Source organism: Macaca fascicularis, chromosome 12, assembly GCF_037993035.2.
Source record: "Macaca fascicularis isolate 582-1 chromosome 12, T2T-MFA8v1.1".
Classification (NCBI taxonomy): Eukaryota; Metazoa; Chordata; class Mammalia; order Primates; family Cercopithecidae; genus Macaca; species Macaca fascicularis.
In genome coordinates this window covers 74120620-74132524 of record NC_088386.1, presented here as the reverse complement: position 1 = coordinate 74132524, position 11905 = coordinate 74120620, and the positions used below count along the sequence as shown (strand labels likewise).

General features: G+C 40.7%; 1 protein-coding gene across 4 annotated transcripts in view; it reads left to right on the top strand.

Annotated features, from left to right (window-relative positions):
- The window catches only part of TTN (titin), a 273759-nt gene that overhangs the window by 239577 nt on the left and 22277 nt on the right, over positions 1 to 11905 (top strand). For all 4 annotated transcript variants that reach the window (XM_045368331.2, XM_065526517.1, XM_065526515.1 and 1 more), the window contains 14 exons: positions 270 to 566; positions 672 to 1259; positions 1352 to 1654; positions 1768 to 2064; positions 3749 to 4036; positions 4149 to 4448; positions 4685 to 4987; positions 5094 to 5399; positions 5506 to 7272; positions 7638 to 7931; positions 8619 to 8906; positions 9023 to 9322; positions 9419 to 11485; positions 11587 to 11889. In XM_045368331.2, the coding sequence (XP_045224266.2) occupies positions 270 to 566; positions 672 to 1259; positions 1352 to 1654; positions 1768 to 2064; positions 3749 to 4036; positions 4149 to 4448; positions 4685 to 4987; positions 5094 to 5399; positions 5506 to 7272; positions 7638 to 7931; positions 8619 to 8906; positions 9023 to 9322; positions 9419 to 11485; positions 11587 to 11889 (7701 nt within the window). The remainder of the gene's footprint in view (positions 1 to 269; positions 567 to 671; positions 1260 to 1351; positions 1655 to 1767; positions 2065 to 3748; positions 4037 to 4148; positions 4449 to 4684; positions 4988 to 5093; positions 5400 to 5505; positions 7273 to 7637; positions 7932 to 8618; positions 8907 to 9022; positions 9323 to 9418; positions 11486 to 11586; positions 11890 to 11905) is intronic.

Here is an 11905-nt window from a genome sequence, read left to right as displayed (position 1 = left end):
TACCCATGATTAATTTGGAGTAAATGTTATCACTTAATCTGGTCATTTTACCCTTAATTTGGATTTGAATGCTATAGCATGTAATGACATAGCTTGTGGGAGCCTTGGTTGGCTCAGAAGCAAAATGGGTCATGTAAAAAGGAAGGAAGACTAAAATCAAAGTAAAAATATGGTCTTCATTTAAAAGTTTTCTTTTGACGATACATGAAGAATGCACATTTAAAAAGTTGTAATAATTATTCACTTTCTTTTGATGCTTGTTTTCTTAGAAAAACCAAGCCCACCTGAAAAACTTGGAGTAACAAGTACATCCAAAGACAGTGTTTCCCTGACCTGGCTGAAGCCTGAACATGATGGCGGAAGCAGAATTGTACACTATGTTGTTGAAGCACTAGAAAAAGGACAGAAAAACTGGGTTAAATGTGCAGTGGCAAAGTCAACCCATCACGTTGTTTCTGGTCTGAGGGAGAATTCTGAATACTTTTTCCGGGTGTTTGCTGAAAATCAAGCTGGCCTGAGTGACCCGAGAGAGCTTCTGCTTCCTGTTCTTATTAAGGAGCAACTAGGTATGTCTAATTTTGTGTAGAAGCAAAATTTGAAATTATTTGCATTGATTTATGTTAATTTTCAGAAACCCTTTTTCACTTCCACTTTCTGTACTCATTTTTCAGAACCACCTGAAATTGATATGAAGAATTTCCCAAGTCACACCGTATATGTTAGAGCTGGTTCAAACCTTAAAGTTGACATTCCAATCTCTGGAAAACCACTTCCCAAAGTGACCTTATCAAGAGATGGTGTCCCCGTGAAGGCAACCATGAGATTTAATACCGAAATTACTGCTGAGAACCTGACCATCAATCTCAAAGAAAGTGTTACAGCTGATGCTGGGAGATATGAGATCACTGCTGCCAACTCCAGTGGTACAGCCAAAGCTTTCATTAACATTGTTGTGCTGGACAGGCCTGGTCCTCCAACTGGCCCTGTCGTTATTAGTGATATAACTGAAGAAAGTGTGACTCTCAAGTGGGAGCCACCTAAGTATGATGGTGGAAGTCAAGTTACCAACTACATTCTACTTAAAAGAGAAACCAGTACTGCAGTATGGACTGAAGTGTCTGCAACAGTTGCAAGAACCATGATGAAAGTCATGAAACTGACCACAGGAGAAGAATACCAATTCCGCATCAAGGCAGAAAACCGCTTTGGCATCAGTGATCACATAGATTCAGCTTGTGTGACTGTCAAACTACCATACAGTAAGTTGTCCAACTTTTCAAAGATCCAGGTTTTCTTTTACCATAAATGTGTTATTATCTGTACTAATCTATAGGATTTCTCTCTTTTGTAGCAACGCCTGGACCACCATCTACACCATGGGTCACTAATGTTACTCGAGAAAGCATCACTGTGGGCTGGCATGAACCAGTGTCAAATGGAGGCAGTGCAGTCATAGGCTATCACCTGGAAATGAAAGACAGAAACAGTATTTTATGGCAAAAAGCCAACAAACTGGTCATCCGCACAACTCACTTCAAAGTCACAACAATCAGTGCTGGACTTATTTATGAATTCAGGGTGTATGCAGAAAATGCTGCTGGAGTTGGAAAACCCAGCCATCCTTCTGAACCAGTCTTGGCAATTGATGCTTGTGGTATGTATTTGTCATGGGAAGGGCAGTTCTGATAACAGAAATGCAAATCTTACTTTTGCGAAGCCAGATATTATGATATAAGTGCCGCTAATCTGCTTCTCTTATTACCACAGAACCCCCAAGAAATGTTCGTATCACTGATATTTCAAAGAACTCTGTCAGCCTTTCGTGGCAACAACCAGCTTTTGATGGAGGTAGCAAGATTACAGGCTACATTGTTGAAAGACGTGACCTTCCAGATGGCAGATGGACCAAGGCCAGCTTCACCAATGTTACTGAAACTCAATTCACCATCTCTGGCTTGACTCAGAATTCCCAGTATGAATTCCGTGTCTTTGCTAGGAATGCTGTTGGTTCCATTAGCAATCCATCTGAGGCTGTAGGGCCCATTACTTGCATCGATTCTTATGGTAAGCATGCTTAGCACTTTGAATCACAATAGCTGTTTAACTCAGTATTTCCCCGTACCTTTTCCTAGTTCTGATCTATAGAATAACTTTTATTCTGTGCCTTAATGAGGTTTTTGGAAGAACTTATGAACTAGCTGGGAGTCTGAGGAAAATTCCTTAAATACCTTTCCAGCCCTCTTGACTTGACTGTAAAGTGAGAGATTTAGACCTCAGGATATCTACGGGCCTTTCCAACTTCAACCTTTTATGATTGTTTGATTGTACGAGTTGGTGCTTTCATTCTATTTTAAATTATCAGAGTCAATAATTAAACCATGGTTGAGTTCCTAGAGAATATTGCTCTTAAATAGGCCACAGACTAAACAGAGACTTCGTTTTTGGTGGTTTTTTTTGTTTTGTTTTTTTGTTTTTTTGAGACAGAGTCTCACTGTGTCGCCCAGGCTGGAGTGCAGTGGTACGGTCTTGGCTCACTGCAACCTCCGCCTCCTGGGCTCAAACGATTCTCGTGCCTCAGCCACCTGAGTAGCTGGGATTACAGGCATGCCCCACCACACCCAGCTAATTTTTTGTATTTTTAGTAGGGACGGAGTTTCACCATGTTGGCCAGGCTGGTCTCAACCTCCTGACCTCCGGTGATCCACCCACCTCAGCCTCCCAAAGTGTTGGGATTACAGGTGTGAGCCACCACACCTGGCCTAAACACAGACTTTGATGATGATAGTATTAGCAGCAGCTAACATTTATTAATTTTCATGAATTCTTTCCCTTAGTTCTCATAGCCCTCATATTAGCCATCTTATAGAAGGGAAACCAAGGCTGAGAGTGCTTCTGTAACTTTCCTGTTAGGGATGGAGTGGGAATTCAAACAGACAGACTTCAGAGCCCTCTCTATCATGGTTAGTCCAAAATGCATATTCTTCACCATTCTGGAAAATAAGTGGCACATTCAACTCAACAATGTTTTGAAAATTAAAACATCATGAGAGTCAGGTATCCTGTGACACTTTTCCTAAAAGATCTCCAATCACTAAGAGAAAATTGAGCCACTATAGTGTCTGGGCAAAAGTATCCACTCCCATCTTCATGCTGAGAATCTCAGGGCTGTTCTTTATTTATGAATCAGGCTTTGTGGATACTGCATCAGTGTTTATGAGAGTATGAAGCAAGTCAAATTTAGTTCTCTTTCTTGATCATTCCAAACAACATGGCAGAAAATCTGTCCAGTGAGTATGTAGTTCTGTGGGTAGAGAATTCAGACTTTAGGGGTCTGACATGAACCATCCACACCTGGATATCAGTGAACTGGGAAGGAAAAAGAAAAAGAATAGGAGGTGCTTAGAAGAAAAGGAAAAAAAAGCTAAAGTGAAAGAAAATGTTTAACAGCTTCTTCCATGATGTTCTCACTATCATATCCCATTTCATCACTGGAATAAAGCAACTAATGGACTTTAAAACACATGTAAAAGGTGCTTAAGTCCCTGCACAACTCACAGTCTTTCTACCCCATCTGAGATAGAAGAGTGGCCTATAAATTTTTAATTTTTAAATAATAATTGCATAGAATTATAATGACGGGGTGTGTGTATAATTTAATAACGGCCAATGACCTTACTTTAAGGTTGGTGCAACTATTTTTTTCCATCCTTATAATATTTTAAATATTTCTCATCTGTTTTTCTTGCAGGTGGTCCTGTAATTGATTTGCCTCTAGAATATACAGAAGTTGTCAAATACAGAGCAGGTACATCTGTGAGGCTCAGAGCTGGCATTTCTGGCAAACCTGCGCCTACAATTGAGTGGTATAAAGATGATAAAGAATTACAAACCAATGCACTGGTTTGTGTCGAAAATACCACGGACCTCGCATCTATACTCATCAAAGATGCCGATCGCCTTAATAGTGGATGCTATGAATTAAAACTAAGGAATGCCATGGGCTCAGCCTCTGCCACCATCAGAGTACAGATCCTTGGTAGGCGCTGAATACAGACCACTGTCATATTACATTTGCCTAAAGCTTAGTAATTTTGAGTAAGTAGGCTTTAAAGAAGTACTAACATTGTGTTTTGTCCTTTCATTGATAGACAAACCGGGCCCACCTAGTGGACCAATTGAATTTAAGACTGTAACTGCTGAAAAGATCACCATTCTCTGGCGGCCTCCAGCTGATGATGGTGGTGCAAAAATCACCCACTACATTGTGGAAAAGCGTGAGACAAGCCGCGTTGTGTGGTCTATGGTGTCTGAACATTTGGAAGAGTGCATCATTACAACCACCAAAATTATCAAAGGAAATGAATATATCTTCCGGGTCCGAGCCGTCAACAAATATGGAATTGGCGAGCCACTGGAATCTGATTCCGTTGTAGCCAAGAACGCATTTGGTGAGACATGATTTCATTAGAAAATTGAAATATAAAAAATTTAAAAATAAACTATGTTAACCTGTGCATATGCTTTAATTTTCTTTTGTATAACACCTGTCTCATTACCATCCTTTTCACAAGGTGAAAAATATAAAAAATAAAATTAATATTCTTGGAAAGAATGTGAACATCAAAGGTACAATTTATCAGTAATGTTGATTCTTGTACCTTGTTTTCCTTTCCTTTCTAAATAGTCACACCTGGGCCACCAGGCATACCAGAAGTGACAAAGATTACCAAGAATTCGATGACTGTTGTATGGAGCAGGCCAATTGCAGATGGTGGTAGTGATGTAAGTGGCTATTTCCTTGAAAAACGAGATAAGAAGAGTCTAGGATGGTTTAAAGTACTAAAAGAGACTATCCGTGACACCAGACAAAAAGTAACAGGACTCACAGAAAACAGTGACTATCAATACAGAGTTTGTGCTGTAAATGCTGCTGGACAGGGTCCATTTTCTGAACCATCTGAATTCTACAAAGCTGCTGATCCTATTGGTAAGTGCTCATACCTGCAGCATCTTCACCTGTGTCTTCTAAATTTGCCTGTGTGACTAAATTATACATGATTGTGTAATTATTTTATTGTGAATGGCCATTCCAGATCCTCCAGGTCCACCTGCTAAGATAAGAATTGCAGATTCAACCAAGTCATCCATCACCCTTGGCTGGAGTAAGCCTGTCTATGATGGGGGCAGTGCTGTTACTGGGTATGTTGTTGAAATGAGACAAGGAGAGGAAGAGGAATGGACTATTGTCTCTACCAAAGGAGAGGTCAGAACTACAGAATATGTGGTATCCAACCTGAAACCTGGAGTCAATTACTACTTCCGGGTATCTGCTGTAAACTGTGCTGGACAAGGAGAACCTATAGAAATGACTGAACCTGTACAAGCTAAAGATATACTTGGTATGTACCTACTGGTGTGATTATGTTTTTTTATAAGCATACTTCCAGGAAATCACTTGTTTTTTACTTTTAAAATTCACTGTATATATCCATTTTATGCCTACAGAGGCACCAGAGATTGACCTGGATGTGGCTCTCAGAACTTCTGTTATTGCCAAAGCTGGTGAAGATGTACAAGTGCTGATTCCCTTTAAAGGTAGACCTCCACCTACTGTCACGTGGAGAAAAGATGAGAAGAATATTGGCAGTGATGCCAGATACAGCATTGAAAACACTGATTCATCTTCATTACTCACCATTCCTCAAGTTACTCGCAATGATACAGGAAAATATATTCTCACAATAGAAAACGGAGTTGGTGAACCTAAGTCTTCAACTGTGAGTGTTAAAGTGCTTGACACACCAGCTGCCTGCCAGAAACTACAGGTTAAACATGTTTCTCGAGGCACAGTCACTTTGCTCTGGGATCCTCCTCTCATCGATGGAGGATCTCCAATAATTAATTACGTAATTGAAAAGAGAGATGCCACCAAGAGAACATGGTCTGTCGTGTCACACAAATGTTCTAGCACATCCTTCAAGCTAACAGAGTTGTCAGAGAAGACTCCATTCTTCTTCAGAGTTCTTGCAGAAAATGAAATTGGAATTGGGGAACCCTGTGAAACTACGGAGCCAGTGAAGGCTGCTGAAGTACCAGCTCCTATACGTGATCTCTCAATGAAAGACTCAACAAAGACATCTGTCATCCTCAGCTGGACCAAACCTGACTTTGATGGTGGTAGCGTCATCACAGAATATGTTGTAGAAAGGAAAGGTAAAGGTGAACAGACATGGTCCCACGCTGGCATAAGTAAGACATGTGAAATTGAGGTTAGCCAACTTAAGGAGCAGTCAGTCCTGGAGTTCAGAGTGTTTGCCAAAAATGAGAAAGGACTGAGTGATCCTGTCACTATTGGGCCAATTACAGTGAAAGAACTTATTATTACGCCTGAAGTTGACCTGTCAGATATCCCTGGGGCACAAGTCACTGTGAGAATTGGGCACAATGTGCACCTTGAATTACCTTATAAAGGAAAGCCCAAACCATCCATCAGTTGGCTGAAAGATGGCTTGCCACTGAAAGAAAGTGAATTTGTTCGTTTCAGTAAAACCGAAAACAAAATTACTTTGAGTATTAAGAATGCCAAGAAGGAGCATGGAGGAAAATACACTGTTATTCTTGATAATGCAGTGTGTAGAAATGCAGTCCCCATTACAGTCATCACCCTTGGCCCACCATCAAAACCCAAAGGACCCATTCGATTTGATGAAATCAAGGCTGATAGTGTCATCCTGTCATGGGATGTACCTGAAGATGATGGAGGAGGAGAAATTACTTGTTACAGCATCGAGAAGCGGGAAACTTCACAAACTAATTGGAAGATGGTGTGTTCAAGTGTTGCCAGGACGACTTTCAAAGTTCCTAATCTAGTCAAAGACGCTGAGTACCAGTTTAGAGTGAGGGCAGAAAACAGATACGGAGTCAGCCAACCACTTGTCTCAAACATTATTGTGGCAAAACACCAGTTCAGGATTCCTGGTCCCCCAGGAAAGCCAGTTATATACAATGTGACTTCTGATGGCATGTCACTAACTTGGGATGCTCCAGTTTATGATGGTGGTTCAGAAGTTACTGGATTCCACGTTGAAAAGAAAGAAAGAAATAGCATCCTCTGGCAAAAAGTTAATACATCACCAATCTCTGGAAGAGAATATAGAGCTACTGGACTGGTAGAAGGTCTGGATTACCAATTCCGTGTATATGCTGAAAATTCTGCTGGCCTAAGCTCACCTAGTGACCCAAGCAAATTTACCTTAGCTGTTTCTCCAGTAGGTAAGTGATTATTATTCAAATACATTTAGTTTAACAATTGAATATATTAGAAACAAATATATCAAAGAATGCTTTTCTTCTCTGTATCACCTTCTTACATATCTTCTTATCACTAGAGAACTGGTGATGTAAAGCAAGAGGAATGATTTTAAATCAGTCTAATAAACTAATTTGAAGTTCATTTTAAAGACTATGAAATGGAAAGTTGAAATTAATGACCAAAATGAGTTTGGGAGATTGAATAAATTATTTATTATAAAAATTTTATTTATTAATATTATTGAATAATTTTATTTTTCTTCCATGGATGATTAAGACCTGGTTACAAATGTAATGATGCATTTACCTTCCTTATAATATTTTAGACCCACCTGGCACTCCTGACTACATTGATGTCACCCGGGAAACCATCACACTTAAATGGAACCCACCATTGCGTGATGGAGGCAGTAAGATTGTGGCCTATAGCATTGAGAAACGGCAAGGAAATGAACGCTGGGTGAGATGCAACTTTACTGACGTCAGTGAATGTCAGTATACAGTTACAGGACTCAGTCCTGGGGATCGCTATGAGTTCAGAATAATTGCAAGAAATGCTGTTGGAACTATAAGCCCGCCCTCACAGTCTTCTGGCATTATTATGACAAGAGATGAAAATGGTAAGCATTTACAACTTATTTCCAATGAGACTAAGCGCATTCACATTTTTAAAAACCACATTTGGCCTCTGGCCTGTAAAATGGGAACAGAAACAAATTACCCGAAGTTGCTAAGTGAATGAATTATGTCTTTCTACCTTTCAGATGAAAAGAAGAAAAAAGTAATTGGCATCAATTATTTTTACCATGTCTATTATTTCACTCCATTCCCACGTAAAGAGCATGCAGCAAGTTGGAATGAGTTTTTAGCTTTGTAATTTTCGCCACTTACAGTAAATAAAGAAAAAAGGTTCTCAAGGATAACTGTCCATCTTCACTGAAGTTATTAAAATACAACATACATCCAACAATACAATCATTCCCTTGCTTGAATGCAGCTAATGGCCTCTTAAAAGAACTTGTTTGTGCAGCAAAGTAAATGATCTGTAAATGTTTCACTTTTCTTTTTACAAACAGCAATGCAAAATTAAAAACATGACAGGCATTACAAAGCGAATAATAATAGGCAAATATCTAACCCCATAGTCCAAATTCTCAATTATCAATCCTACTTTCAAAATAGCCTTTGGTAGCACAGTACAAGTCATTACTCTTCCAGGCCTTGTGATATGGCACTACTGAAAAATATATATTTCTTTTGTTTTTATTAAGCCAAACTAATACACAGTATTTCTCTTCCTTTTATAGTTCCACCAATAGTAGAGTTTGGTCCTGAGTACTTTGATGGTCTCATTATTAAGTCTGGAGAGAGCCTTAGAATTAAAGCTTTGGTACAAGGAAGACCAGTGCCTCGAGTAACTTGGTTCAAAGATGGAGTGGAAATCGAAAAGAGGATGAATATGGAAATAACCGATGTCCTTGGATCCACCAGCCTATTTGTTAGAGATGCTACTCGGGACCATCGTGGTATATATACAGTAGAAGCCAAAAATGCATCTGGTTCTGCAAAAGCAGAAATTAAAGTGAAAGTACAAGGTACTTTTAAAATAGCTTCTTAATGTTACAATTTATGAACTTGGATTAGAGACATGCCTAGTTGTGTTTTAATGGACAAGGAAAAAGAAACTAACTCTAGAAACTTTTTCTTACAGATACACCAGGAAAAGTAGTTGGGCCAATAAGATTCACCAATATTACTGGGGAGAAGATGACTCTGTGGTGGGATGCTCCACTCAACGACGGTTGTGCTCCCATAACCCACTACATCATTGAAAAACGGGAAACCAGCAGACTTGCTTGGGCACTAATTGAGGATAAATGTGAAGCCCAAAGTTACACTGCCATTAAACTAATAAACGGCAATGAATACCAATTCCGTGTTTCTGCAGTTAACAAGTTTGGTGTTGGCAGGCCACTTGATTCTGATCCAGTGGTTGCTCAAATACAATACAGTAAGTTTGCATTTTTGCTAAGTGGTACTATGTCAAAAGATTAACCTTCCAAGCAAATGTATCTAATTGATTTGGGGTTTTGTTTTTGTTTTACAGCTGTTCCTGATGCCCCTGGCACTCCAGAACCTAGCAACGTAACAGGCAACAGCATTACCCTGACATGGGCAAGGCCAGAATCAGATGGTGGCAGTGAAATTCAACAGTATATCCTTGAAAGAAGAGAAAAGAAAAGCACAAGATGGGTAAAAGTGATCAGTAAACGACCAATCTCCGAAACAAGATTCAAAGTCACCGGTCTGACAGAAGGCAATGAGTATGAATTCCACGTCATGGCTGAAAATGCTGCAGGAGTCGGACCTGCAAGTGGCATCTCAAGACTCATTAAATGTAGAGAGCCCGTCAACCCACCAGGTCCTCCTGCAGTGGTCAAAGTAACAGACACATCAAAGACAACTGTGAGCTTAGAATGGTCCAAACCAGTGTTTGATGGCGGCATGGAAATAATTGGGTACATTATTGAAATGTGCAAGGCCGACTTAGGAGACTGGCACAAGGTGAATGCAGAGGCATGCGTGAAAACAAGATATACAGTCACTGATCTACAAGCAGGTGAAGAATACAAATTCCGAGTTAGTGCTATCAATGGTGCTGGAAAAGGAGACAGCTGTGAAGTGACCGGCACAATTAAAGCAGTTGACCGGTTAACAGCTCCTGAGTTAGACATAGATGCAAACTTCAAACAGACTCATATTGTTAGAGCTGGGGCCAGTATTCGCCTCTTCATTGCCTACCAAGGTAGACCTACTCCTACAGCTGTGTGGAGCAAACCAGACTCTAACCTTAGCCTTCGGGCTGATATCCATACAACAGACTCCTTCAGCACCCTCACTGTGGAAAACTGCAACAGAAATGATGCAGGGAAATATACCCTTACTGTGGAAAACAACAGTGGTAGTAAGTCGATCACATTCACCGTAAAAGTGCTAGACACTCCAGGCCCGCCCGGCCCAATTACCTTCAAAGATGTGACCCGGGGATCGGCTACATTGATGTGGGATGCCCCCCTTCTTGATGGTGGTGCCCGAATCCATCACTATGTGGTAGAGAAACGAGAGGCAAGTCGCCGTAGTTGGCAGGTTATCAGTGAAAAATGCACTCGACAGATCCTCAAGGTCGGTGACCTGGCAGAAGGTGTTCCATACTATTTCCGTGTTTCTGCAGTAAATGAGTATGGTGTTGGTGAGCCCTATGAAATGCCAGAACCAATTGTAGCCACAGAACAGCCTGCTCCACCTAGAAGACTTGATGTTGTTGATACTAGCAAATCCTCTGCAGTCTTAGCTTGGCTTAAACCTGAGCACGATGGAGGCAGCCGGATCACTGGCTACCTGCTTGAAATGAGACAAAAGGGATCTGACTTCTGGGTTGAAGCTGGTCACACCAAACAGCTGACTTTCACAGTAGAGCGTCTTGTTGAGAACACCGAATATGAATTCCGTGTGAAGGCCAAGAATGATGCTGGCTACAGTGAACCCAGGGAAGCCTTCTCTTCTGTCATCATTAAGGAGCCTCAAATCGAGCCCACTGCTGACCTCACTGGAATTACCAATCAGCTTATAACTTGCAAAGCAGGAAGCCCATTTACCATTGACGTACCAATCAGTGGTCGTCCCGCCCCCAAAGTAACATGGAAACTGGAAGAAATGAGACTTAAAGAGACGGATCGAGTGAGCATTACAACAACAAAAGACAGGACCACCCTGACTGTAAAGGACAGCATGAGAGGTGACTCTGGAAGATACTTCTTGACCCTGGAAAATACAGCTGGTGTTAAAACATTTACCATCACAGTTGTGGTCATTGGAAGGCCAGGTCCAGTAACCGGCCCCATTGAGGTCTCATCTGTCTCGGCTGAATCGTGTGTCCTGTCATGGGGAGAACCTAAAGATGATGGAGGCACTGAAATTACTAATTACATAGTTGAAAAGCGTGAATCGGGTACAACAGCTTGGCATCTTGTCAATTCCAGTGTCAAGCGCACTCAAATTAAAGTCACTCATCTCACAAAATACATGGAATATTCTTTCCGTGTCAGTTCAGAGAACAGATTTGGTGTCAGCAAACCTCTAGAATCAGCACCAATAGTTGCTGAACATCCATTTGGTAAGAAAAATAAAAATCCTATTTCAAAGTCTCTGTTATTAAATGTTTCCCCTGAGTTTTATAAAATTGTATTCATACTTAATACCTTTGTTTATATTTAGTCCCACCAAGTGCTCCTACCAGACCTGAGGTCTATCATGTGTCTGCCAATGCCATGTCTATTCGTTGGGAAGAACCCTACCACGATGGTGGCAGTAAAATCGTTGGCTACTGGGTTGAGAAGAAAGAACGTAACACAATTCTTTGGGTGAAAGAAAACAAAGTGCCATGCTTAGAGTGCAACTACAAAGTAACTGGTTTAGTAGAAGGACTGGAATATCAGTTCAGAACTTATGCACTCAATGCTGCAGGTGTTAGCAAGGCCAGCGAAGCTTCAAGACCTATAATGGCTCAAAATCCAGTTGGTATGTATCACAATTT